The sequence below is a fragment of the Quercus suber genome, unplaced genomic scaffold, assembly GCF_002906115.3.
Source record: "Quercus suber isolate HL8 unplaced genomic scaffold, Cork oak 2.0 scaffold_216, whole genome shotgun sequence".
Classification (NCBI taxonomy): domain Eukaryota; kingdom Viridiplantae; phylum Streptophyta; class Magnoliopsida; order Fagales; family Fagaceae; genus Quercus; species Quercus suber.
Genome location: NW_027069674.1, coordinates 581,555 through 607,805, shown reverse-complemented (window position 1 = coordinate 607,805; position 26,251 = coordinate 581,555). Strand labels below are relative to the sequence as shown.

General features: G+C 32.1%; 2 protein-coding genes across 2 annotated transcripts; both read left to right on the top strand.

Moving 5' to 3' along the window:
• The first annotated feature begins 1,676 nt into the window (after positions 1-1,676).
• Positions 1,677-9,935, top strand: LOC112004782 (potassium transporter 5). Its single transcript, XM_024037006.2, has 8 exons — positions 1,677-2,198; positions 2,718-2,943; positions 4,958-5,206; positions 5,852-5,902; positions 7,664-7,924; positions 8,015-8,182; positions 8,431-8,685; positions 8,766-9,935. Exons 1-8 carry the CDS (start codon positions 2,022-2,024, stop codon positions 9,728-9,730), a joined length of 2,352 nt encoding a protein of 783 aa, XP_023892774.1. The 5' UTR covers positions 1,677-2,021; the 3' UTR covers positions 9,731-9,935.
• A 5,010-nt stretch (positions 9,936-14,945) lies between these two features.
• On the top strand, positions 14,946-19,732 carry LOC112004784 (potassium transporter 5). The gene is made up of 8 exons (XM_024037011.2): positions 14,946-15,267; positions 15,623-15,848; positions 15,972-16,220; positions 16,891-16,941; positions 17,031-17,291; positions 17,772-17,939; positions 18,075-18,329; positions 18,501-19,732. The coding sequence occupies exons 1-8, from the start codon at positions 15,121-15,123 to the stop codon at positions 19,454-19,456; spliced, it is 2,313 nt and encodes a 770-aa protein (XP_023892779.1). The 5' UTR covers positions 14,946-15,120; the 3' UTR covers positions 19,457-19,732.
• The last annotated feature ends 6,519 nt before the right edge of the window (positions 19,733-26,251 follow it).

Below are 26,251 nucleotides of genomic sequence, written 5' to 3'. Positions count from 1 at the left end.
AAAGGGATTTAAAAAAAGAAGAAGAAGAAGCAAGATAAGATATGATTGATAAGTGTCAAATTTAATTTTGGAATGAATTGCATATCCGGATATATATCCCAATTTTGTACAACAGAGTTATGAAATCTTGTTCATTTAAGTATATTACAAATAAAGATAATTAAAGGGATTGAAAAAAAAAAAGCGAGATAAGAGTAACCACATTAGTTAGTGTATTTTACACATCCATTTTTACACTAAAAACCTAATTTTTCTATTTTACACATCAATTTTTATAAAATACCCACATCAATTTATCTATTCTATCACCTATTTTATTTAAATAATCAATTTTCTCAATTTTTTTTATTTCTCTCAATTACCCCCTTTACATACGCATGCACTCTCTCTCTCTCTCTACCCATTTTTTCTGATTTGTTGCTCTCTCTCTATACCCATTTCTGAATACAGATCAACTCTCCCTCTCGGTCTAATCCACATCATCTTGGTCATAAGCACTGATCCACAGCTCTGATCAGGTAAGACCCGATCAAGCATTGATCCACAAGCACCGATCTCCCTAGCTCCAATCCACAAGCACCAATCAGATCTGACCAGATCAGATCAGATCGAGATCTCTCTAGCTATGATCCACAAGCATTGACCAGATCTCCCTAGCTCCGATTAGGTAAGACCCATACCCACGAGCTCCGATCAAGCAAGACCCACAAGCTTCGATCGTTCCAGTCAAGCACCGTTCGTTCCGATTTGTCTCTTTGTTGTTTGTCCATGTGGGTTTGTTTGTGTGTGGGTGTGTTTGTGTATCTCTGTGTTGATTTGTCTGTGTGGATGTGTTTGTGTGTGGGTGTGTTTGTATGCATTTGAGGAAAAAGAAGAAGATGAGGAGAGGAGAAGTTACTGAGTTTGTTGAGCACAGAGAAGAGAGAGAGAGAGGGAGAGAAAAAAAAAGGAGCGAATGTGAAATTAATAAAATAATAAATGGACAAGTTACAGTAACCGTGTATATTTACACGGTTACTGTAGCTCGTGTAGAGATATACACATTTTTACACATTTTTAGAAGCACTGATGTGGAACATTTTTGAAGTAAAATGTGTAAAAGTTACGTCTTTTTCTATTTTAAATGATTTTGCATCCACTGATGTGGATGCTTTAAGATATGATTGGTAAGTGTCAAATTTAATTTTAGAATGAATTGCATATCTAGATATATATTCCAATTTTGTACAATAGAGTTATGAAATCTACAAGAATAAAAGAATGAGTTTTTCAATTTTAAAGACACCAAGAGTGGAACAAACAATAAATTCTATTTGTTCCTCTCTTAGTCTCTTTAAAATGGAAAACTTAAACATATCATAGTATCATACTATAGTTGGTAAATATAAAATGAAACAAAATAAATGAGATAAAAAATACTAAGAGTTTTGTAGCTTAACTAGTACCTTTTAGTGCATTTTTGAAGTTTAGAATTTGAATTCCCCCTCTCCATTATATATATTGAATTATAAAAAATGAGTTTATTTTATTTTATTCTATTTTAGTTACGTCCATATCGGCATCTTAATTACCCTAACAAGTAATAAGTAATAACCCTGGAAGTCTCTTTGGAGTTCATATATATTTTAAAAAACAAATGTTACTTTTGCTGTTGCCGCCCCCATATTTCCCAAATTTTTTATTTTTTCAATTTTCTGTTCTTTCTTCTTATTATTAGAGAAACACATTGCATAGGTAAGTATTTTTTTTTTTTTTTTCCAATTCCTCATCTTTTCGCCCAAAAAATATATATATTAAAATTTTTTGGGGGGAGGGGGACACACAGCTCTTTTAGTTTGGATATAAATAGGCCACACCCTCTTGCATCTAGGAAACCCCTCCCTAGGTCTCATCATCATAGGAAAAAAGATAGTCATTGTGATTTCTTTGGATCACTTGGTACAATCCCGGAGTGCTATATATATATATATATATATATAGAAGCTAGCTATAGCTAGCTAAGGCGGACGGCAATCGTGGAAATGTCAGGTAATGTAGTAGAAGATAATCATAAAGCCGAAGAAAGCCAGCTGGAGGAGGAGGAAGTTCCTCCACAACTACTCAAAGGGAAAAAACTTTCATGGCAAAAGTTGCGAAGATTCGACTCTTTAGACATCGAATCCAGTAGCGTAGGAGGTCATCATGTCCTTGGCTCCAAGGTCTCTTTCTACAAATTCACTTTTTTATTTTTATTTTTTTATATATAGATTCTGGCTACATAAATAACATAACATCTTTAGATTCTTCACTGATGCATAAGTAACATATGATTGTTGAATTCTAAGACTCTAAAACCACTTTTTGGTTAAGCACCTAGATTGTTGAATTCTTTCTATATATATATATATATATATAGTTTTCATGTCAAGGTCAGTCGAAAATCTGGACCGATCATGTGAAAGATGTCATCAATCATACCTCTTTCAGTTTCAATCAAATCTTTCACATAGGACGTAGGTGTAATGGACCATACTTTTTTGTTATAAGCTTATAATACCGTTTTATAAAAAAATGATGTACATTTCGTTAATGTTCTAGTAAAGAATACCAAATAAAATTGACAAAAAATTAAGTAAAGCCCATTAAATAAATTTTCTTTTTCATCTTTATTTATTTATTAATTGACATAAATTCCAATTTCAACGTTTAAATTTATAATTTGTGGTATGTATTTTTAGACTGTGGCATGGACTGTGATCTTGCACCTAGCATTCCAGAGCATTGGAATTGTGTACGGGGACATAGGCACATCACCCCTATATGTGTTTGCAAGCACCTTCCCAAATGGCATCAAGCATAATGACGACATTTTGGGTGTTCTTTCTATCATCTTTTACACCCTCACCTTGATCCCTTTGGTTAAATATGTTTTCATTGTCTTAAGGGCCAATGACAATGGTGATGGTAAGATTTTTGACCATTATTATTTATTTAGTTTCTCTTATGTTAATATTGAAATACAAGTTGCACAAGACCAAGTGAATATATTTCTTTGTCTTACTAGAATTGTTGATATGCGGGATGCCAGCTTTGTTCGGCTCATACCAATTTTATTTTATTTTTTAACTGCTAACATTTATTTATTTATTTTATAGTATAGTATATACATCATTGTCAGTTTTTTTTTTTTTTTAATATTCTCTTTTTTGTGTGTACGTTAAAATATTTAGTATTTTAAAAAAATGATATTAATTTTACGTGTTCAATGCTAAATCTTTTAACTGTTCTATTATTGAACTTTAGTTTTCTTGCGCAGATTTACACATTAATTGTAAAATTATTTATTTGAAAACTAAAAAAGTGAACGGGTAAATTTTCTAAGTGTAAAATTCTTTTATAGTTATATCATCTTTTCCATATTCAGCTAGCTTCTTTTGATTCATATACCGAATATTCCTCCCACCTCAATTTTGTTCTTTGTTTAATTACTAGTGGATTAACTGTGAAAAAAATGTTCACTCTCTCTCTTAAAAAAAAAAAAAAAAAACCCTTCCACGCTAATTTTTTACCAATTCCGTTTGGGGAGAATGTTTAGGCTTTGTCAATTTTTTATCCTTCAAAGAAGAATATATTGAATTTATAGTTTTTAAAAACAACATATTTTTCAAGACATTAAATAATTTTATTTTAATACAATAAACAAAATAAAATAAATATAAATTCATTCAAACACCTACTAACAAATTTTACTCGGCTTCAATTCCCAAATATTATAACAATGAATTATTATTTTAATAATATCTTTTTTTGGTAGCTAATGGTAATAATATTATTTGTGATGTTTTTTGTCTGTAGTTCAAAACATCACCTTCTCTCTCACGCTATTTATTATTATTATTATTATTATTTTTAAAGTACTCCTGTCTTTTTCAAAACATTTTAAGACTTTCTTTAAAGAAAAAGTTCACTCCGAACTCTAGTTTCTTCCAATTTCAAAGTGATAAAGTCTAAAACTTTCATGTGTCACATTGTCAGTCTGCCATTTTGTGAACGAACATTGGCCCAAGAAAAAGAGAGTGAGAAAGACTAGGTTGTAACTGGGCAGTAAAGTAAGAATTGAGGGCATGCGTTAACTAGGGAAAAGCTTGACTAGCCAGGTCCTTCTATATAAAGATCGTTTCTGAACAACAGATTCTAGCGTCTTCTACCAATTAAGTCAAAAGTTCAGACTATATAGGGCAAAACTGGAAGCACCTGGACTCTTTAGAAGAATAAAATAATAATAAATCCCTTTTGTTTTGTGGTTAAACTACAAATATATCAGCTCAGTGGGAGTCCATGTTCAAATATTTCCACTGCTTGTGAAGAAAATTGAGGCTGATGGTCCATATCTGATCCCCAGCTTGGGGGATGAAGACATTTTAATATTCATGATCGAGCATGTATGCATGGGCCGCCTGAAATATTATATTGTAATGTACTAGATCGACTTCCACAATAATGGTCCTTTTATATTGCTCATATCATATGGTTTTTCAAAAGTCTTTAACTTTCATTGACTAATCAAATTTATAATACGTAATAAAAAAGGAAAAAGAAAATTGTAATACGCACAGATACAGACAATACATGCACACACCCATATAAGAATTACATGTTGTGAGTCATGCTACATTGCAGGTATAATTTTAAAGTCATTTTTGTCCAAGTTTAGATGACATCATGAACATTTTTAAATAGGCTTTTGACTATTCTAATTTTATTTTCTTCAAGAAACAACATGTCTTTGCCAAAAAAAAAAAAAAAAAAAAAAAGCAGACTTGGAACGACTTTTTCGATTTAATAGTTTAGTTCCTTTAATAGAGAGGGATTAAATAATAATCTTATTTATTAATTTATTGAATTTTTTCCTAAGAAACAAAATTAAAGAACATGAATTGGTATCCCTAATAATTAATGAGTAATTAAATTATTTCAGGAGGGACATTTGCTTTGTACTCTCTCATATGCCGCTATGCGAAGGTCGGTTTGATCCCTAGTCAGCAGGCTGAGGATCAGGAGGTCTCAAATTTCCAGCTTGAGTTGCCAAGCAATCGTCTAAAGAGGGCATCTTGGCTTAAGTCTAAGCTGGAAAATAGCCAGTTTGCCAAGTTCTTCCTTTTGTTCGCCACCATGCTTGGTACCTCCATGGTGATTGGGGATGGTGTGCTCACTCCTTGCATCTCAGGTTTGTTTATTTTCTTATTTTATGTTTCTCTAAAACTATAGCAATATAAAATAAAACGTGTATAGGAATAGGACAATCACAACCGATGTCTCATATTTATTGGTGGGGACTATACTAGTTACTACCCCACATGTTGAAATATTGGTACATATAATCCTTACTAGTTACTACCTTTATGACATAGCAAAGAGAAAAAAAGTTACTACCTTTATCTTCCTCACATATTATAGGAGAGAAAGTATCAATTCTAGAAGAAAAAAGGAATTACAACAAATAGAGAGGTTTTATTTTACTAGCCATTGATATTGTTTGAATAATTGGAAGCAAATACACCAAATACATTTAAACTAAGGTTTTAGAAATAGTTAAAAAACGTCATTGTCAAAAGAAAATAGTAAAATGGTATATGGAGTTTGAGTGTAACAATATTAATGATTTATGTTTCAAATTGTGCAATTCATAGAAGAGGCCGCCTTGATAATTTTCCTCGAATGTTGGCAAGGCATCACTTGGCCGCATGTCATTTCCAATTTCTTAAAGATATATAGGAGTATTTGTTGGAATTTACTAGAGTTTCGTCTCTTACTCTCTTGCTCATTTTCTTCTTCGACTTTTGACTTTTTTTCTTGTCACTTTTGATGGCAGTTTTATCAGCAGTGGGAGGGATCAAGGAAGCTACATCTGCAATGTCAGATGGTATTAACTACTACCCCACATAATGCAAAGCTCTTTGCTTTTATGGATTGCCAATTCAATTTTTTCTTTTTTGTTGCATGATGCATGGTATATTTACAATATGACTATTTTTGACTCTCAAAAAAAAAAAAAAAAAGGGACAAATTTTCGTTTCCAACTTTGACTGCTAAATAGTAGACGAAAATGACTGAATTTAATGACTTACAAACAGGAATTTTGAATCCAATGACTCTTAAGGCCAGGCAAATGAGGCACGTTTTGAATTGGAATCTTTCTTTTTTCCAAAGGAAAATTAGACTATCGAAAATGAAATGTTATTTTGTGGCCAAATTCAAGAAGATGACTCTTCTGCACATGGAAAAGCATAATATAATATGCTGTGTTTCCACCCTATGTCACCTTGACAGTTACAGGGTCCATATATGCACAACAAATAGAAAGATAATTAGGTTAATTCTATTTTTCCGAATAATTAAGTCCAGATTGTAATTGTGTGATGGGCTGTAGAACGTGGAACTCTTTTAATTAAACCATCAAGTCATTAACTAAATGATATTCCCCTTTCATTTTGACTCATATTTTTAAACATGCTATTATTTTGATCCATGTTGTCATCTCACTAATGGAAAATACTTATAAGATTATTGGATTACACTATTAGCTTTAATTTCTTTTTCTATCATGAGATGATGACAGAGACTATAATATCAGGAAGTTTATAAATATAAGGATTAATGAAATCACTACACCAAAATAAGTCTATTACATTAAATGTTAATACAACAACATTAGATAGTGGTATAAGACACATTATTGCATCTATAAGTTAAAAATCGTTGCAATAATAACTTTAAAATGGTAAATTATCGCATTTACAATAATTAATGACAGTATTACATTAGGAAAATTTGTTGCAATAACTTAAAATAAAAATTTAAAATAAAGATATCGTTATAATAACTTGATAACAATTATTTTTGCAATATATTACAACAAAAATTTCAAAGCGATATTTTATTGCAATGAAGACATCATTGTAATAGTTTAATATTAATTATTTTACAATTTATTGCAATGACAAACATGAAACAAATATATTATTGCAATAACTTAATATTAATCATTTTACCATATATTGCAATGACAAATATGAAACAATTATTTATTACAATAAATATATCGTTACAATAAATTGTTTATTGCAACAACATATATATCATTGCATCAAAATTGTCATTAAAATATTTAGTGATTATTGCAATGAAAGTTTTTGTTGCACAAATTGCAATAATTCGCATTCACTATTGCAATGATTTTGATGTTATTATAACGATTTTTTGTAATTTTAATAAATATTTTTTCCTGTAGTGAATTAAAAAAACTTGAGGACCAAATTAAAAACGTTACCAAAGCATAGGACCAATTTTTTTTTTTTTTTTGGGCCAATTTTTATATAGAAAACACTTTTAAACATGCGTACAAGAACGGCCAATTTAACACTTTTAAACATCAAGCACTATCTGTACAAGGGCACAGTAATCAAAAACTATCTGTACAAACTTTTTACTACTGGCATCCAAATGTGGTACCGGTTCTTATTGAAGCTCGAGTAGCTAAAATAGAAAACTACATGTACCAACTTTTTAAGGACGATTATATTATGTTGCATAAATAAAATCAACCCAACTAATCCATAATCCTAGTTAATCATATTATCATTTGTGTATTGCAATATTTACACTACAACTTCTTTGTGTGCAGATATGATTGTTTGGATATCAGTTGCCATCTTGGTCCTTCTATTCAGTGCTCAAAGATTTGGAACTGACAAAGTGGGCTACACTTTTGCTCCAATAATTTGTATTTGGTTTGCATTTATTGGTGGAATTGGCATTTTCAATTTCTTCAAATTTGATACAACTGTTGTCAAAGCTCTAAACCCACAATACATTTTCGACTATTTTAAGAGGAACAAAAAAGAAGCATGGATTTCCCTTGGTGGCACTGTTCTTTCTATAACAGGTTAGAATTTGGTTGCATAATGAATCTGTATATTTGAATAACTTGGAGAATCCATTAATAGAGTGTGTGTTTAAATGAAAACAAATGCAGGAACGGAAGCTCTATTTGCTGATGTTGGGCATTTCACAATTAAGTCCATACAAATAAGTATGTGCTCAGTGATCTATCCGGCTCTCATATTGGCATACACTGGACAAGCAGCCTTCCTTCGCAAGCACAATAACCTTATTGGGGACCCCTTCTTCCAGTCTATACCACGTAAAACAATTAATTCAATTTGCTTATTATTATTATTTTTTTTTATCTTTTTGAAAATTGGATTGTTTAAAAAACTTGCATCTTAGAAAAAAGAAGAGAAATTTTAAAAAATTGTACTTTCAAAATGTGCGGTTTGAAACTTTTGTAACAAACTGTTGTTTATATTTTGCTTGATGAGGTTCATCACATATACCTTTGTTTATAATGTGTTATATTTTGATTGACCGTGGTGGCTACTTATGATGCAGGTTCTTTGTATTGGCCAGTGTTTGTTATAGCTGTATTGGCAGCCATCATAGCAAGCCAAGCTATGATTTCAGGATCTTTCTCTATAATCCAGCAATCATTATCACTAGGGTGCTTCCCTCGTGTGAAAATTGTGCATACATCGGCTAAGTATGAAGGACAAGTTTACATACCAGAAATTAATTACCTTCTAATGTTGGCTTGTGTTGGGGTCACATTAGGTTTCAGAAGCACTGCAAGGATTGGCAATGCATATGGTAAAATTGCTAATAACTTCTACAAAATTATCATTTAATATCAATTAAAATTTTTAACCTACGTTCTTTATTGCATGCAGGGATAGCAGTGGTGTTTGTTATGACTCTCACATCGTCCTTCCTAGTACTAATCATGATAATGATATGGAAAACCCACATACTTCTCATTATCTCCTATGTTCTTGTTATTGGCACTATTGAGCTTATCTATTTAAGCTCAGTCCTCTACAAATTTGACCAAGGAGGATATCTTCCCCTAGCCTTTGCTGCAATATTAATGATTATTATGTATGTTTGGAATAATGTGCATAGAAGCAAGTACTATTATGAGCTTGATCATAAAATCTCTCCTGATAAGCTCAAGGAAGTTGTTACTAGCACAAACTTGAGTCAAATGCCTGGGCTAGCCATATTCTACTCAGAGCTTGTTCAGGGTATCCCACCCATTTTCAAGCACTATGTTTCAAATGTGCCTGCGTTGCATTCGGTCCTTGTTTTTGTGTCCATCAAGTCACTACCTATAGGTAAGGTTCCAGCTGATGAACGCTTCCTCTTTCGTCGAGTGGAGCCTTATGAGCTCCATGTGTTTCGTTGTGTTGTGAGATATGGATACACAGATGTGCGCAATGAGCAAGAGCCTTTTGAGTACTTGTTGATTGAGAAGTTGACAGGGTTTATTGCTGATGGTGAATTTTGGTTGTCCCAGAATGATCTCAATAAGGATGATGATAGTGGAGAATATTTAGATGAAGGGGAGGTTGATGGAGAGAATAATGAACATAAGGATGTAAAACAAGTTGATGAAGAGAAGCGAAAAGAGGCAATAGACAAAGAGATTGAGACAGTGAACCAGGCATGTCGTGCTGGAGTTGTGCACCTGATTGGTGAGAATGAAGTGGTTGCAAGCAAAGGAGCTAGTGTAGCGAGGAGAATTATAATAGATTATGCTTACAATTTCTTGAAGAGAAATTTGAGGGAAAGTGAGAAAGTGTTTGATATTCCTCACAAGCGAATGCTAAAAGTTGGCATGACTTATGAACTTTAGAACATGATTTGACGATGTTGGGATACAATGGGAGCATAGCAAAGCTATGGTGATCGTTGTCTCTCACACCTTAATTATCGGTTGCCACTTGTGATTTTAATTCTGTACATTAAGAATAAGCATCGCAATTTTGTACATGACAGAGGAATAGCTCATTTAGATGTAATACCTAATTATATTTATGTTAAAGAGAAGTTTCTTTGTAGGCTCCAGGGATTTTGGATGTGCAACTCTCCAATCCATGTCAAGTGCTTGCCACATGAAAAGATGTGATTCATGTGACTCATGTGATAAACCCAAGCAATTATCAAGACTCTTGTACCTTAGCGTATTGTCCAATTCACATAATATATAACAAGAGCTTAGGTTCAAATCCTCTTTCTCTATTATTGCCAAAAAAAAAAAAAAAATGAAGAAATCATAACAAGAAATATGATAATCTTAATTGGTAAGCTTAACACGTCCTTTAATGCTATGATTTATTAGCTTAATTATATATTAAAGAGAGTTAATGACCTTCGTGGTTTAATGGGTTAGGTGATCTTTTGATTGGGATGGTGTAGAGATAATTTGGCTATGAGCATCTCTAGCAGACTAGGCAAATTTTTGTACTGTTTGGAGAATGAACAGTGACATTTAGATTTTGCCAATCTTTTTTTCAAATACACTTTCCAACAGACTCTCTATCTCATTTAAATATTATTTCTTCATTTATTATTTATTCTTTTTTTAACAACTACACATCTTCTAACATTTTTTATTCAACACCTAATTATTATAATAGAAAAAAATATTTGAAGAATGAACAGTAGCTCATCAAGTCTGATGAGCTACTGTTCATGAGCAAAAAAAAAAAAAACAGGATATAGCTAGTTCCTGGAACATGAACAGTAGCTTATTTTGTGGGTTTGCTCTCTAAAGTAGAGAGCATCTTGTGTTTAGCTAGTCCCCTGGAGATGCTCGCACTGTTAAAATTTTAGACTTTCTCATTGCTTGAATATTTTTTTGGGGAGAATGAGAAACTTTTCTTTTTCATTACACTGTTAAAATTTTAGACTTTTCTTTTTTCATCCCAGAGGATAGGCACCAATTGAATCTAGATTTATACCAACATTAATAGCCAAAAAAGATTACCCAGTTTTTCTAATATGATGGAGCGCTGCAATAATCAATTAGCGAAGTACTAATTATTTTAGAAACCATGAATAACAAGAACAAAGTTGTGTCTTTTTCCTATCAAAAAAAAAAAAGTTTTGTCTTTTTTGTTATTTTTCTATTGTGAAAAATCTAAGATTGATCCCAATAATTTAATTATCCGATTGATTGTGGCATAAATTCAAAATTAATCATTAATAATTTAAAAATCACAATAATATTTTTCCGCAATCAAAAAAATGCAAAAAAGATCATCATAAGGATTTGGACTAGTCCAGAAAACTGTCAACACGTCTAAAGAATGTTGAATTTGATGACGATCCTATCTGGTCCAGAAAACTGTCAATAATTAATCGAAGCACGTGATCCGCAAGCCTTTATATAAGGTTAAAGTGAAACATGACGGCCAGGACATTTTTTTGCGAGGACTTTTTTCTCCTTCTGGAGATGCTAGCTGGTTTGCAATTGCAATTTGCAAGTTGATAATGATATGAAAATGAAATATCTAGCAGGTGCAGGAAAACCTATTTATTATATTATTTATTATTTCATGCGGCGTGCAATAACTTTTACGGCCTTTTGACTAAAATTGCAATCAAAATATGAATACGAGTTTCATAAATTGGCGCATTATCTCATGTGATGAAATCATTAGTTAGGTTTAAATGTCGTGATTGTGTTAAGTGGTGGTACTGAATTGCAGATTTTTTTTTTAAAATTTTTAAATTTTAAAAAGAAAACATTTATATAAAAAAAGTCTAATACATCTTAAATTGCAGCAAAATAGATATAGTATAATCTAATTCTTTTTATTTTTTTAATTACTCCACTAAAAAAAAAGTATAATGCATCTTAAATTGTAGCAATCGTATACTATACTAAAAAAAAGAGGTCTAACACATCTTAAATTGTAGCAACGTATACTGCACTAAAAGAAAGAGGTCTAATGCATCTTAAATTGCAACAACATATACTACACTAAATTAAAAGGTTTAATGCATCTTAAATTGTAGCAATATTTATAGAATATTTAATATATATATATAATATATAATTAAATTACAAATTTACTAATAAGAGCTTTTAGAAATTTAAAATTTGCCATAATTTTTAAAATATTTTATAATATATTTTTTGCAAAAAAACAAAAACCTTATATAATATACATTTTCCATGTAACTTAATTTTAAAAAATATTTTTACTACTCTATTTTATTTGTTATTAGATTTGATTATATTATCAAAAAAAATATTTTAAAATTTATATATAATTTTTTATTAAGCTATGCATCGCATGGGTATAGTACTAGTTATATGACAAAAGTTAACATCAACATTAATTTAAGAAATATTTTAAGAAATATTTTTATATTTTTTATTAAAAGTGATGTCAAAATTTTTCTAAATTGATTTATTAACAACTATTTGAGGGCACCTGTTAACTTAATTATTATCAATAAATTTCTTATAAGATAGGATATATAAAGTGAGAAGATTTGAACTATGTTTTTGTTTAAAATACCAAAAATTGCCAATCAATTAAATTACAAAATTTGTAACATTAATCCATTTACTCATTAGGATACATAATACGATTGTATTTGTGATTGTTGAAGGAAATAGGGATTTAAAATATTGAGTTTTAACCTATCAAAAAAGAAGTGTATAGTTAGTTTTTTTTTTTTTTTAGAAGAAAAAAGTAGAGTTTTAGTTATAGACTTTTTGTGAAGAGTTTTACTTAAAAAAAAAAAAAAAAATAACGCTTAAAGACTTTTTGAGAATAAAAGGCTACAATAATTAAAGTGCTTTGAGTAGTTATATCTGTTTAATAATCAAATTGATAAAAACGATTAGTGGTGAGAAATAAAAAAGATATAAAAAAATTGCATTGTATGCTCATATATATCTGAAACCCAATTAATTCAATTAATTACCAATTATTATTATTATTATTATTAATTATTGTTGTTGTTGTTGCTGCTGTTAAGCACTTTCCCTTCTAATTAAGCGAAATACATGATGAGCCATAAAAACAGTGGACCGCCAAACATTTTTTATTTTTTTAGACACCAAACTTTTGTAGATTCATTGAACCTATTCTACTCATTTAAACCCTTCTCCAAAAAAAAAAAAGAAAAAGAAAAAAAGAAGAAGAAGAAATTCTCCACATTTAGAGTACTCAGAAAAATCAGTTTATTTGATTTTCTACAAAAGGGTAAGATTTAAATAAAAAATATCATATTTTCCAAGATAGTTAAATGATATCATATGGTTGACTAATCATTATAACCATATAGTTTAATTTAATTTGAGAACCTAATAAACAATATTTATGTATGTACATATGTACGTATGTTTTCGTGCACTTAAGGTATATATGGAGAGGTACTGTAGGGCTCAATTACCCAACAAAGAATGCACTCAAATTAAATGAGGTGACTTTACAACAGTGGTGGCTCCAAGAATTTTTTTCAAAGTGTTCTTCAAGAAGCATAAATTACACAATCTAATAAAAAGAAGAAATTATATATTGATAACAACAACAACAACAAAAACAACAATAATAATAAAAAAACATGCAAATACATAAAGTTTTACACCACAAAACTTGTGGAGTTTAGTTGTGGTTGTTGTTAGTGTTGCTGAACAGGGATAAACCGCGATGGCTGGGGAGTAAGTGAGTTTCTTATTTCCTTTTAGCCTTTAGGTTTGATTTAGTTTTAGTTTAAATTGTCTAATGACTTGTGAATCCGCGAGGCACTGAGGATTTAATTTTTTTTTTTTTTTGGAATTAAAAATGTAATTGTGTTGGAGTTGGAGTAGTGATAGTTTTAGTTTGAGATGAGATTGATCTTGTATTGAGCTTTTCTATTGGCATTTGGTTTGGGCCTTGTTAGTGGTGGTATTATAATTTTTTTTTTCTAGATTTTTGTTCAAGTATTTTTTTTTTCCTCCATGGTTTTATAAACCAGTACGGTGAAAGAACTGGAAAAGGGATTGGTAATTGGTTTTTTGGTTGGACCGAGATCCGACTGATGGTTGAACCGGTGACATCATAAATAATATAATTAATAAAATTTTAAATTATATAAATAAAAATATAATTAGTTTATTACTAATAATATGATAGCAAAATGTAAAAACATAATATTTAGTGACACTTTTCGTGTAAATTTAATCAAATTTCCTTAGAATGGACAATCACATGCTTAATTATAATCATAAAAATAAAAAGTTTATTATATATATATATATGATGAATTAATTGATGTTATATAAAAATTAAGTAACATTTTAAGTTTATTCACTTAATTAATTAAAACTACTATTTTTTTAATCAAAATTATCGGAAAAAGAAAAAAGAAAAGTAGTTGTACAATGAAAAAAAAAAAACTAAATTTACATGATTTTGACCAATTAGTTGTATAATATATATTATAATTTTTTTGAGGAAAAATAGTCTATAATGACAGTGTCAGATAAAGTAAAAACTAAAAGTAAAGCTGTAATAAAGACTTAAAAGAATATAAACGCATGTGATTCTTTTTACTTAAAAAATCCTAATATATTGTTAAGTTGCTCAAATTATAAATCAAAATTTAATTTTATTGGCATAAAAAAATTCAAGGTGTTCCCAATTTTTTTTAAGGGTAGATAAATATAAAATTTTAAATTATTATGTAATATATATATATATATATATATTTTTTTTTCAGGTGAGGGTGGTCCTAGGACCACCTGGCCATAAGGGGCGCCGCCCCTGCCTTACAACACTTTTCCACAACGCTTTGGTCTCATATATAGCTAAGGAGTCACCGACTCACCGTGACTAACTCAGTCCCTTGACGTTGATCGCCCAACTAGAAATTTCCAAAAAGAAATGTGTACATGATAGATAAATAACGAGAGGAGCACAAATAAAATTTTACTATGTATCAATGAATACGTACACGTTTGGCCCGTAGTGTGCACACGGTCTTGGAAAAAAGGGTATTATTGGCCCCCATAATTCAAACATGCCGGCTGCGTCTTTTGTATATTTACCCCATAAACTTCACCACCATCCACACATCTAGGAAGTAGGAACCAGGAACCTCTCCTCTCAGTTCACTGTTTCTTCGTTCTTGTCATCCATATTGTATTTATAGAGAGAGAAGGAGGGGTGATACATTATAGAATATTGTGCTACTTATTCAACGAGCACTAGTACTAGTAGAATTCCTGGGGTTACAGAAATGACTAGTGAAGTAGCACTAAAAAATCCTGAACAAAGTATGGAGCAAGTTGCTGAAGAATTCAGTGGGAAGAGAATTTTACGTAGGTTCGATTCCTTGGACCTCGAATCCTCCACTGTTCCCGGTCGTCATGGTCATGGCTCCAAGGTTTGCTTATATATTGCACTCTCAAAAAACAAATTTCCCCTGCATATATAGTTACCAGCTCAAATAATTAAGTAAAAGTATTACTATTATTATTATAATCATCATCATCATCATCTAAGTGACTTTTTTGGACCTCATTTGTATTGTTAATAGTTACCAAGTCAATTGCCTGATTTTTTTTTTTTTTTTTTTGTTTGGGGGGGGGGGGGGGGTGTTGGGCTGCTTTAAGAGTGAGGAGAATTTTCGTGTTCGAGTTACTGTGAGCTATTGCATGGCTTGGAAACTAGGACAAAACAAAAATAATAGTTTCAGGTCTAAATTTGACTGATTGCTTATATTCTTTTTAATTTTTCAGGCTGTGGGGTGGTCAGTGATATTGCATTTAGCATTCCAGAGCATCGGAATTGTATATGGAGACATTGGTACTTCACCATTATATGTGTATGCAAGTACTTTCACTAATGGCATCAAACACAACGATGACATTTTGGGTGTTCTTTCTCTGGTCTTTTATACCCTCACTTTAATCCCTCTGTTTAAGTACGTTTTCATTGTCTTACAAGCCAACGATAATGGCGAAGGTAAAATCTAAGAATCCCCTTATTGCCTTTTTTCTTTTTTTGTATGTATATAATCATGCAAAGCAATTATTTATCTATGTTCTCCCTAAAAACAGAACCTTATGGTATTGTTACATTTTTTAGGAGGGACATTTGCTCTGTACTCTCTTATATGCCGATATGCTAAGGTTGGTTTGATCCCAAATCAGCAAGCTGAGGACCAGGAGGTCTCTAATTTCCAGCTTGATTTACCAAGTAGTCGTCAGCGGATAGCGTCCGTGGTTAAGGCTAAGCTGGAAAACAGCCAGTTTGCCAAGTTCTTTCTATTGTTTGCTACAATGCTTGGTACTTCCATGGTGATTGGGGATGGTGTCCTCACTCCTTGCATGTCAGGTATGTTAATCTTCCATATCTTACGCTGCAACTCTTTAAATGCATAAAGTGTTTGAGGGTTAGAGAAGGGAGAGGTTCGAGCTATATATAAGATTAGAAATGTGTGATATATATGATGGTATCTGCGACTTTAGGTTTTTAGTAAGCTAGGTATTTTTTTCATATGGAACAAATTTTGAATTCCTATTCTTTCTAGCTAGTGAAGGAAAATATAGTGTGAGAAAAATTTTACAAATTGAAGACATGGTCACGATATTTAAATAATAGTACTATTTGTAGGATAGGCTTGGGCTTATACCTCTCAGACTTCGTATACTTTTCTCTTCTTCAAATTATGATGAAAAATAAAAGTCAAAAAGAGATAATAAACAAGTTGTAGTGGATTTGACCAATAAAAATAAAGTTAAATTATGACGATGTTTTTACTTTCATTTGTGAAATTATGTATCAAATAGAAACTTGTTATTAAAAAAAAAAAAATGTATCAAATAGAAACTGAGTATGTTGAAGGATTTCTATCTGGGAGGCTTAGCCACACTTCTGTTATTGTCATTGTACCCAATTTCTTAGAAAGTGAATAAGCAGAGTTTCGTAATTTAGTAGCTCATTACTTTGTATGACTTTTTGACTTAAAATTGCAATTTTAATTTTTTTTCCAATTTATTGGCAGTTTTATCTGCTGTGGGAGGGATCAGGAAAGCTACAACTGAAATCACAGAAGGTCCCCACAATCAATAATGTTTACTCTGTTACTTTTTTCCTCCCTTGTTACAAGATATTTATATCACATTTTTTTTTTGTCCTATACAGATATGATTGTTTGGATTTCAATTGCTATCTTGATCTTCTTGTTCCTGGTTCAAAGATTTGGAACTGACAAAGTGGGCTATAGTTTTGCTCCCATCATTTGTGTTTGGTTTGCATTAATCGGGGGTATTGGCCTTTTCAATTTCATCAAATTTGATCCAACAGTCATCAAAGCTATAAATCCACAATACATTGTTCTATATTTCCAGAGGAACAAAAAAGAAGCTTGGGTTTCTCTTGGTGGCATTGTCCTTGCCATAACAGGTCAGTATTTCATTCCCCATTTACATGAGATCTTATTTGATTATGTACTAAAACCTACAAAAGTAAGTTTGTATCTAAAAAAAATAAGACTTTAAAAAACTTTTTTTTTTTTGGGTCAAGACTTTAAAAAACTATATGCAAGTAAATAAGCTAAAAGAGTTGAAGCTAATTGTTAGTACACACAAATTATTTTTTGAATTGAAACAATGTCTTGAAGTCCTAGTTTCAATTCAAAAATTGAAGAACCAAAGAATTTGTCTTACAAATTAGGAGAATTATAAAAGGTTTAAATTTGAACTGAAATCATGACTTTAAGACATGATTTCAATTCAAAAAGAGAATTGTGTGTACTTCATGTGTAATAGGGCCATGTATAATAAACAGTACCCTAGAGTAAAACTAAAAATTTAATATAAAATCACCTTCACTTGGAATTACGTGAAGATTTTGTTAATGAAGTATAATTATAATAATTTGCAGGAACGGAAGCTCTATTTGCTGATGTTGGGCACTTCACCGTTAGGTCCATTCAAATAAGTATGTGCTCAGTGACCTACCCGGCTCTTATATTGGCATACAGTGGACAAGCAGCCTTCCTTCGCAAGCACAATGATCTTGTCAAAGAAACTTTCTATGAGTCTATACCAGGTAGAAAAAGAGTGTTTTTGCCTTAAATTTTCTCATGAATACTTTGGTTCATCTATATGTCCATAATATCATTGTTCAATATTTATATAAAATGTATGATTTACTAGCTAATTAAGTTGGCTATTTGTGATGCAGAACCTTTGTACTGGCCAATGTTTGTGGTGGCCATATTGGCATCAATAGTAGCTAGTCAAGCCATGATTTCAGGGACTTTTTCTATAGTCCAACAATCTCTCTCACTAGGGTGTTTCCCACGAGTGAAAATCGTGCATACATCAACTAAGTATGAAGGACAAGTTTACATACCAGAAGTCAATTACCTTCTTATGTTGGCTTGTATAAGTGTCACTTTGGCTTTCAGGAACACCGAAAAGATTGGCAATGCATATGGTAATCCATCATCCCCATATCAATTTGAATATTATCCATAATAGCTAGACTTGGTTTTTGTTGTTTTATTGGTTTGAATTTTCTTCCCACATGTTTGGTGGTTGAATTTGGCTATTCAGTAAAGAATAAACATAGAAGCTAATGAATAATTTTTTCTTCCTTTGCATGCAGGGATAGCAGTGGTATTTGTTATGACTCTCACATCAGCTTTCCTAGTGCTAATCATGATCATGATATGGAAATCTCACATACTTTTAGTTATCTCCTATGTTCTTGTCATCAGTAGTGTTGAGCTTCTCTATTTAAGCTCAGTCTTCTATAAGTTTGCTCAAGGAGGATATCTTCCCCTGGCCTTTGCTGCAGTACTAATGACCATAATGTATATTTGGAATGATGTGCACAGAAGAAAGTACTTTTATGAGCTTGACCACAAAGTCCCTTTAGGAAAGCTCAAGGACATAGCTGCAGACACAAATTTGTGTCGAATGCCTGGGTTGGCTTTGTTCTACTCAGAGCTTGTTCAAGGCATCCCACCCATTTTCAAGCACTATGTGGTAAATATTCCTGCACTGCATTCAGTTCTTGTCTTCGTCACCATCAAGTCATTACCTATCAGTAAGGTTCCAATTGAAGAGCGTTTCCTATTTCGTCGAGTGGAGCCTAAAGACCAAAATGTGTTTCGATGTGTTGTGAGGTATGGATACACAAATACACGTTCTGAGGATGAGCCTTTTGAGAAGATGTTAGTTGAAAGATTGAAGGAGTATATTATAAACAATTTTTGGTTCTCTCAAAGTAAGCTAAGTAATGGTGAAAATGATGGCGAACTGGATGTTGGGTTTGCCAATGGAGAGGATGAAAATAATGATGTAAAGGATGTTGATGAAGAGAAGCTACAAGAGGTTTTAGAGAGAGAGATTGAGGCTATGGACCAAGCATCGCATGCTGGTATTGTTCACTTGATTGGTGAGAATGAAGTGGTTGCAGGCAAAGGAGCCAGTATAGGAAAGAGATTTCTGATAAACTATGCTTTCAATTTCTTGAAGAAAAATTTGAGACAAACTGAAAATGTATTTGACATTCCTCATAAGCGCATGCTAAAAGTAGGCATGACTTATGAGCTTTAGGGTGTGAAATAGGTGTAGGTGCATAAGCAAGATAAGGTCTCTATGTCAATATACATGCCTTTTCTTGAATTAGTATAGATTTATTCATACTGTGACTGAAATGTTGGCTAAGAAGTTTCCACTTTCCATTGATATGCAGTAAATGCCCTGCCCCATCCTATACTCCTAGGGGATTGTGTAGATCTTGTAAAGTGTGGAATTTGAACTAAATGTATGTAATGGTAACGGAAAAGTCCCTTTTACATCTATTTTGTAATCACATATTATTTGGTTCTACATTGGTTTCACTTAATTCTACTTTGGAATGCAATCCTCATTCTAGACTTGGTTTTTTTGCAGCTATAACCAATATTTAAGACATGGAAAAGTAACATGCTTTTAGAAACAAAAGGAAATAACAAAAAGAAAAAGAAAAGAAGACATTGTGTTACTATATGGTTTAAGGTTTTTGACGACTACACATCCCCAACTAAGATTGGATTGTTGTGTATCTATGAGAGAGAGAGAGAGAGAGAGAGAGAGAGAGAGAGAGAGAGAGAGAGAGAGAGAGAGAGAGAGAGAGATGTGTGTGTGCATATAATATGACAAGTATAACTCAATTACAATAGCCATCATCCCATTTTGACGCTATTAAATTTTTGGAGTCCTTCAGTAAAAGTCAAGACTACTAGAAATGTTTTTAAGCCTCGAATTGTACTAAGGATTAATTTTTACTAATTAAACAGGGAAAACTCTTTTGAGATCCAAATTTTGGTCAACTGATGTCAAAAAACGTGTTTTGTGAAAAATGCTTTAAAATTGTGAACTTAACTAATTTTAGGCTAAACCTAGAGTGGACCAAGTTGAATTGCGTTTCAACTAAAAATTCGATTGTATTGCAAGAGCACAAAATTTACCTCAGTGTTGCAGCGGGCAACAACAATTTTTCATTTTTTACTTCACCAAGAGACGAAAGTGTCACAAAAAAGAAAGCAACACCTTGTACTTTATCTGTCTCCGTCTTTTTAAATAAATAAATAAAAAGACAAAGACAATTGGAGTAAAATTTTCATTTATCAGCATCTTTCTATCAAATTTTTAATGTCAAGAAATCACTAGAATGATTACCAATCCTAAATAAGTATTATTAATGAGAAGTAATTAACCAAAGGAATAACAATTCGACCAAACAATATGATATCATATTGAGAATTTCTAAATTCTAACATTCAAATGGGCCTAATGTATAGTAATAATGACTACTAAACTAATACCATTTGTAAGGACTGGATCTGAGTGCTTCTCTTGCTGGACGAGTGGACTCAGACCCAACTAGCCCAATACAATGAATTTGTAGAGAATGAGTTTAAGAACTAGGTCTTAGTGAGGATTACAACAATTAAACATGGTAGTGAGTAAGTGGAATGACAAGAATATGGGCTGAAATATGAAATTCTACTCCCCGGCCCTCTCTCGAGGAACGTCTACTTCTTGTTATTTCTTTAGTGTTTTACTACAAAGGTTGAGAAAGTTCTACCAGTCGTCCCCTTCTCCTAGAAGGGTTTCTTACATTATATACCCATTTTCCGTTGATCTTAGCCCTACACTTGTTGTTTAGGTAGGTTACCACTTGAGTGCTTGTCCCATCAACCGCCTTCCCATTCTATCTGTGGGTTGTGACAACCAAGGCTGCACTGTTTAGGAGTTATTTCCTCATTAATGCGGTCAGAACGTTAGTTGTGGGCATTTAATGTGGAGGTGACAGTTTATCCTGGAATTGCTTCTCTACCATGCTTTCGGGGCAGACACTTTGTACTTGCTCTTTCTCCTGGGATGCTACGGGAGGTTACCTTTGATGGCCTGCTGCTTCCTCCTCCGATGGTCTTGATTGGCCGAGGATAGGATTGTCCTTGGCAAAATCCCTGGGCAACTTGGACTTTCTCACTACGTCCTCGGGCGTTTCTTCCTCCTCGGCATGGGCCTTGGGCTTGGTATAGAGTGGGTTGGGGTTGCCAGATTCTTTAGGCCTTACACCATTTATCCCAAAAAAGTTACAAAATGATGTTTCTTGGCTTTGTTTTTGACTTTTTGTTTTTAATGAAGTTTCATCCTTATTTCAAAAAAAAAAAAAAAAGAAAAAGAAAAAGAAGAGAGAGAGTAATTGGGGGTTGCGATATATGACACACATTTTTGGGGCTAAATGTTAAGGGCCATTATTTTAATAACCCAAACCCATTGGGCCCAAACAGAAAAATGACACCACATGCGTTGAGCCCAAATAAAGATAAAATTTTAGCCTATGGATGGAATATCAATAGAGGTTTTGTAGTTGGATTAGATTTGGGCCTTGGATTTGACAAAATTTTGGGGTAGCTTCTGTAGTTGGAATTTGGAAATGACTAAATTTTAGCAGAGCTTCCACTATCATACCAAAATTCTTCTGAAAATGGCTCACATTCTAAGGGCATTCACATCAAGTTTGTAAAAAAATACTTATTTTACACTCTTATAAAAGACAATTTTATCTATTTTTACTAACTCATTTAATAATACACCATAATTCTTATTTTTATATACAATCTGTTAGAAATTTAGACCACTTAAAACAACAATTAGATTAACCTAGTTAATTAGCCAAGTGATTAACTTAGTCAAATTATGCAGTTCTAGGTTAACACAAACATACAATCATATCAAGAATATAAAGCAGCGGAAATATAAAAAACATAATGATATGATCACACAGGAAACCACACGGTAAAAACTTGGGGAGGATTTGACCTAACTATCCTCAAGGTAAACCTGAATCCACTATACGAAAGAATCGAAGTTCATACAAAAGGACTTACAAGCTCCCTGCTTGACTTCCTAATGCTACCCACCAGTAAAACTTACTGACACGACCACGTGCAAGCTTCAAATCCACGGAATCCTTCTTTCTTGGATTCTCCACCAAGTACAAGCACCTATGCTTGTTATTCTTTAAGTTCCAGTGGTAGCAACCTTGTTGATCATCAAGATGTAGATAATATCTGTATCTTGAAAACCCTAAGTTTATGTGAAGGAAAGCTTCTCAATGATCTCACAAGAGATTCACACAAACCGCAAAATATGAGCAACAAAGGCTTAGAGAGGTTTGGGTACAAAACCCTAGATACAAAAGAGGCACACTCTTCTATCTCTCTAAAAAGTCTAAAAAATGTGGCTTAGGGTTTTCTTTATATAGCGGGAGAAGTAGATCTGAAACCCTAATCCTTAATGGGCTTAAACTGCTGTTTGGGTCGACTTAGAATTCTGTAGATACGATTTTCGATTGATCAAACCTGTTTTTCGATCGATCGAACCAGGCAGAATATGAAGTCTTCTTCCTACAGCTTGTATGTTCTTGAATCTTGACTTGAATCACTTTGAGCATTGTCTAATAAAACCTATAGACTCTAAGATCTATATCTAGACAAGTTTGTGTTCACGATTTGCCAATTGTTCTAAACATTTAGAACCTAACAAACTCCCCCTTTGGCAATTCGTGACAAAACTTTTATACAAAATGAAATGCTCAAATACAAGAACAACCCAATACAATAAAATGCCCATTACAACAAATTCAACCTAACTACTATCCATCAGTTGCAAGTATAGACAGCAGCTCAATTGAATCAACCTGTATATTTCCTGAAACACTAAACAAAAAGTATAAACGCATGTGTGGAAAATACAAGTAAACAAAAATAAATTCTTGATTTCACATAACACAAAATAAAGACATATACCAATGAAGAACTCATAAGTATAAATCAATAAGAAGTGAAACAAGAAACATATAAATCAAAATAAATTCTAACTCTCCCTCTAAGTTAGATACATCAAAAAGTTTTTATATTCTCCCCCTAAACAAAACAAACAGGTCATCTATGTCTCCCCCTTTTGTCACGTATTGACAAAGACTACCTAATAAGAAGATAGACAGAAAATATACGCAACCGAGTAAGAGAAAATAGAGACAACTCCCCCTAAGAAGAGCAATAACTCTCCCTAAGAACCACAAAGGTTAAAAAAAAAAACTTTTCTCCCCCTATAAAAATAAGAAAAACAAAACAAGTTTTGGAAAAAACAGTTTTGGGGAAAAATAAAAGGGGTGGGGAACATAAAGACACAAACCAAAGTTAAAAACTATGGTGAGGATACACATGAAGAAAAAATATTCTCTCTTTCAATAAAATGCAAATATGGCACTATGTGACCCATAAATAGTTGCATGAGTAGAGAAAATATTTGCACATTGATTATCCATCATATCTTTTAAGAAAAATATTTTCTACAGTTCACACAAAAAAATAGTATATACTAGAATGTATAAAACTAAAAAAATTAATCAATCAATTTTTAAATCAAGTTGAGTACCCAATTTAGCAAAGTGTATGCATGTTATGTGTGAAAACAATGAGAGATATGACTGTAAAATTGCAAGATGGATACAAAAACAATGCAATGCATGTGAATCCTAAACACAAATGATGCATGAAAAAAATTTTTGGTCAAAAACATAGAAACTGAAAATTTTTCAATTTTGATCGATCGAGAATTGATCGAACATCAATCAAGTCAGGCAGACTCAAACCAAAAATTTTAATCGCAATTTCGATTGATCGAAAAACAGGTTCGATCGATCGAAAGTTTGGAAAAATCAGATTTTTGAAAAACAGAGCATTTTAATGCAGAAACTTCTTAAAGCACATTGTTTGTAAAAAATGCATGAGTATGAGACGAAAATTTTTTCAAAAACACTTGAATCTAACCCAGATCTTCCAAAATCAAGATTTTTAATCAATTTGTCCTCAAAGCGTAAACATTATACACATTTTGCATTAAAATCAAGAAACTTTGAATCTTGGATGGCCACAACAAAATCACACATAATATAATGTACCGTGTTTAGTTTGTGTAACTTGTGTAGTGTGTGCAACTAGTAAAAACTTGAGATACATGTGAGGTGATTTGTGAATAGAAATCAATCACAAAGTCTATAAAATTCATCACATAGAATTTAAAAGAGACTATCACCTAAAGAGTTACATCATATAACTCCCACATCTCTTAGAACAAAAGCTTGCAATCATGTAAGTTTCTTGAATTTTGCCTTATAATATACACACCAATTTTAATTATGTGATTTGGCATCAAGCCTAATAGCATACACCAATTTTAAGAATTTAGCAATTAAACCGAGGCTACACCTTATGTTCTTTTTGTACATGTGCTACACTTTCTTGAGCACAGAATCTTAAGATATGCACTAAGGTGTTCATGATTGGCTAGTGAACAGTGGTGAGATGGTTATTTATGCATTTCTCAAAAGGTTCAAGTCCGACAGTCAAAGACATGTGACTTCAAGATCAAAACAAAGTGATCAAAAATTATAAACATCTTTTCCACAGAACATGCACTACAAAGCTCAACTAGTAAAGTGCAATAAATAAACTCATCAAAGCTAAACAAGGTACATAAACTTGTTATGTAAATATAATATGGCCAATCCTTGATTATAAATCCAAGATGTGTAATACAAAACACAAAAAACTTTTTGGTTTAAAAAAATTTATGACTAAGGACAAGAGCACACATTATGCTAAATGAACAATGCAAAACTATGCATGATAGTGCTTACTAAGCTATAAAGGGTACACAAATAAGAAATATTAATTTCTTAATTAACCCACGAGTACATGTACAAATTAGTACATACTCACACAAAATCAGAAATAGCTTAGCACTTATATAACACACACTATTCAAGTTTCTCCACAATGTCAAGCATGTTCTAAATCAAGAGAGAGATATCATAACTCATGTAATCCTCAAAAAGAAAAACTAGACTCAAAATAAAATATTTTTGTCTTTTTGATATTTTCAATGTTTTTGGATTTAAAAAATAAAAAATAAAAACAACCTAAAAAACAAAACAACAAAAAATAGAAACAAAACATGTCCACAAATAATTGAAAGCATTAAATCAGGGACAAGTCAGCAATACTCACCTTAGAGAATCTTTTCTCACCTATTTAGCACGAGTCTTCGGCTTTGTAGGTGAAAATCCATGAGAGGCAGAGTGCATTTGAGGGATTATACCAAACTTCTGTGAAAGACTGAAATCCTGCAAATTCCTTTCACAAGCCAACAAGTTTAAATTTTTCAAAAACATATGAAACAATTTATATGGACTTATGGCAGGAGAAATATCATCACATATCCTAGATTGAAACAAAGAATGCTTAATTTTCAATTTATGACAATTAGGATGAATGTGACCACGAATACCACAAAAGTGGCAAACAGGAACAAATTTAGGAACATCAGTATTCCTAACAGCAAATCTAGTCTCAGATTTTGGTTTTTGCCTCAACAAAGAACAGTTTGGTCTAATATGACCAATAACACCACAAAGATGACAGGTAGGCACAAAAACAGATTTATTATGCTCTCTAACAGTAGGTTTAGACTTAGGTTTAGAAACTTCAGCGTCTACATCAGAACTTTTACCTTTGTCTAACCTAGCAAAATAAGTTTTCTCTTTATTATTCCTCTTGAAAGGAGGGATATAAACTTTCTCAGTTTTAGGCTTAAGAAAAACAGAAACACTTCTGTTATCATCAGCAGGCTTGGTACTAGTCAAATTTTTAATTTTAGTTTTAGATTCAACTAACTCTTGTTCCAAACTTTTCATCTTCTCATCTTGAGAGGAAATTTGATTTCTCAAAAATTCATTCTTTTTATTAGACTCATCCAATCTCATAATCAATTCCTCTTTTTCAAGATTAG

Excerpts from the sequence above, each read along its gene's own strand:
- LOC112004782 (XM_024037006.2), top strand. The coding sequence starts at position 2,022 with ATGTCAGGTAATGTAGTAGAAGATAATCATAAAGCCGAAGAAAGCCAG. Across the intron at positions 2,199-2,717 it reads ATCATGTCCTTGGCTCCAAG|ACTGTGGCATGGACTGTGAT; the intron begins GTCTCTTTCTAC and ends ATGTATTTTTAG. Across the intron at positions 5,207-5,851 it reads GCTCACTCCTTGCATCTCAG|TTTTATCAGCAGTGGGAGGG; the intron begins GTTTGTTTATTT and ends TTTTGATGGCAG.
- LOC112004784 (XM_024037011.2), top strand. The coding sequence starts at position 15,121 with ATGACTAGTGAAGTAGCACTAAAAAATCCTGAACAAAGTATGGAGCAA. Across the intron at positions 15,849-15,971 it reads AGCCAACGATAATGGCGAAG|GAGGGACATTTGCTCTGTAC; the intron begins GTAAAATCTAAG and ends TACATTTTTTAG. Across the intron at positions 16,942-17,030 it reads TACAACTGAAATCACAGAAG|ATATGATTGTTTGGATTTCA; the intron begins GTCCCCACAATC and ends TGTCCTATACAG.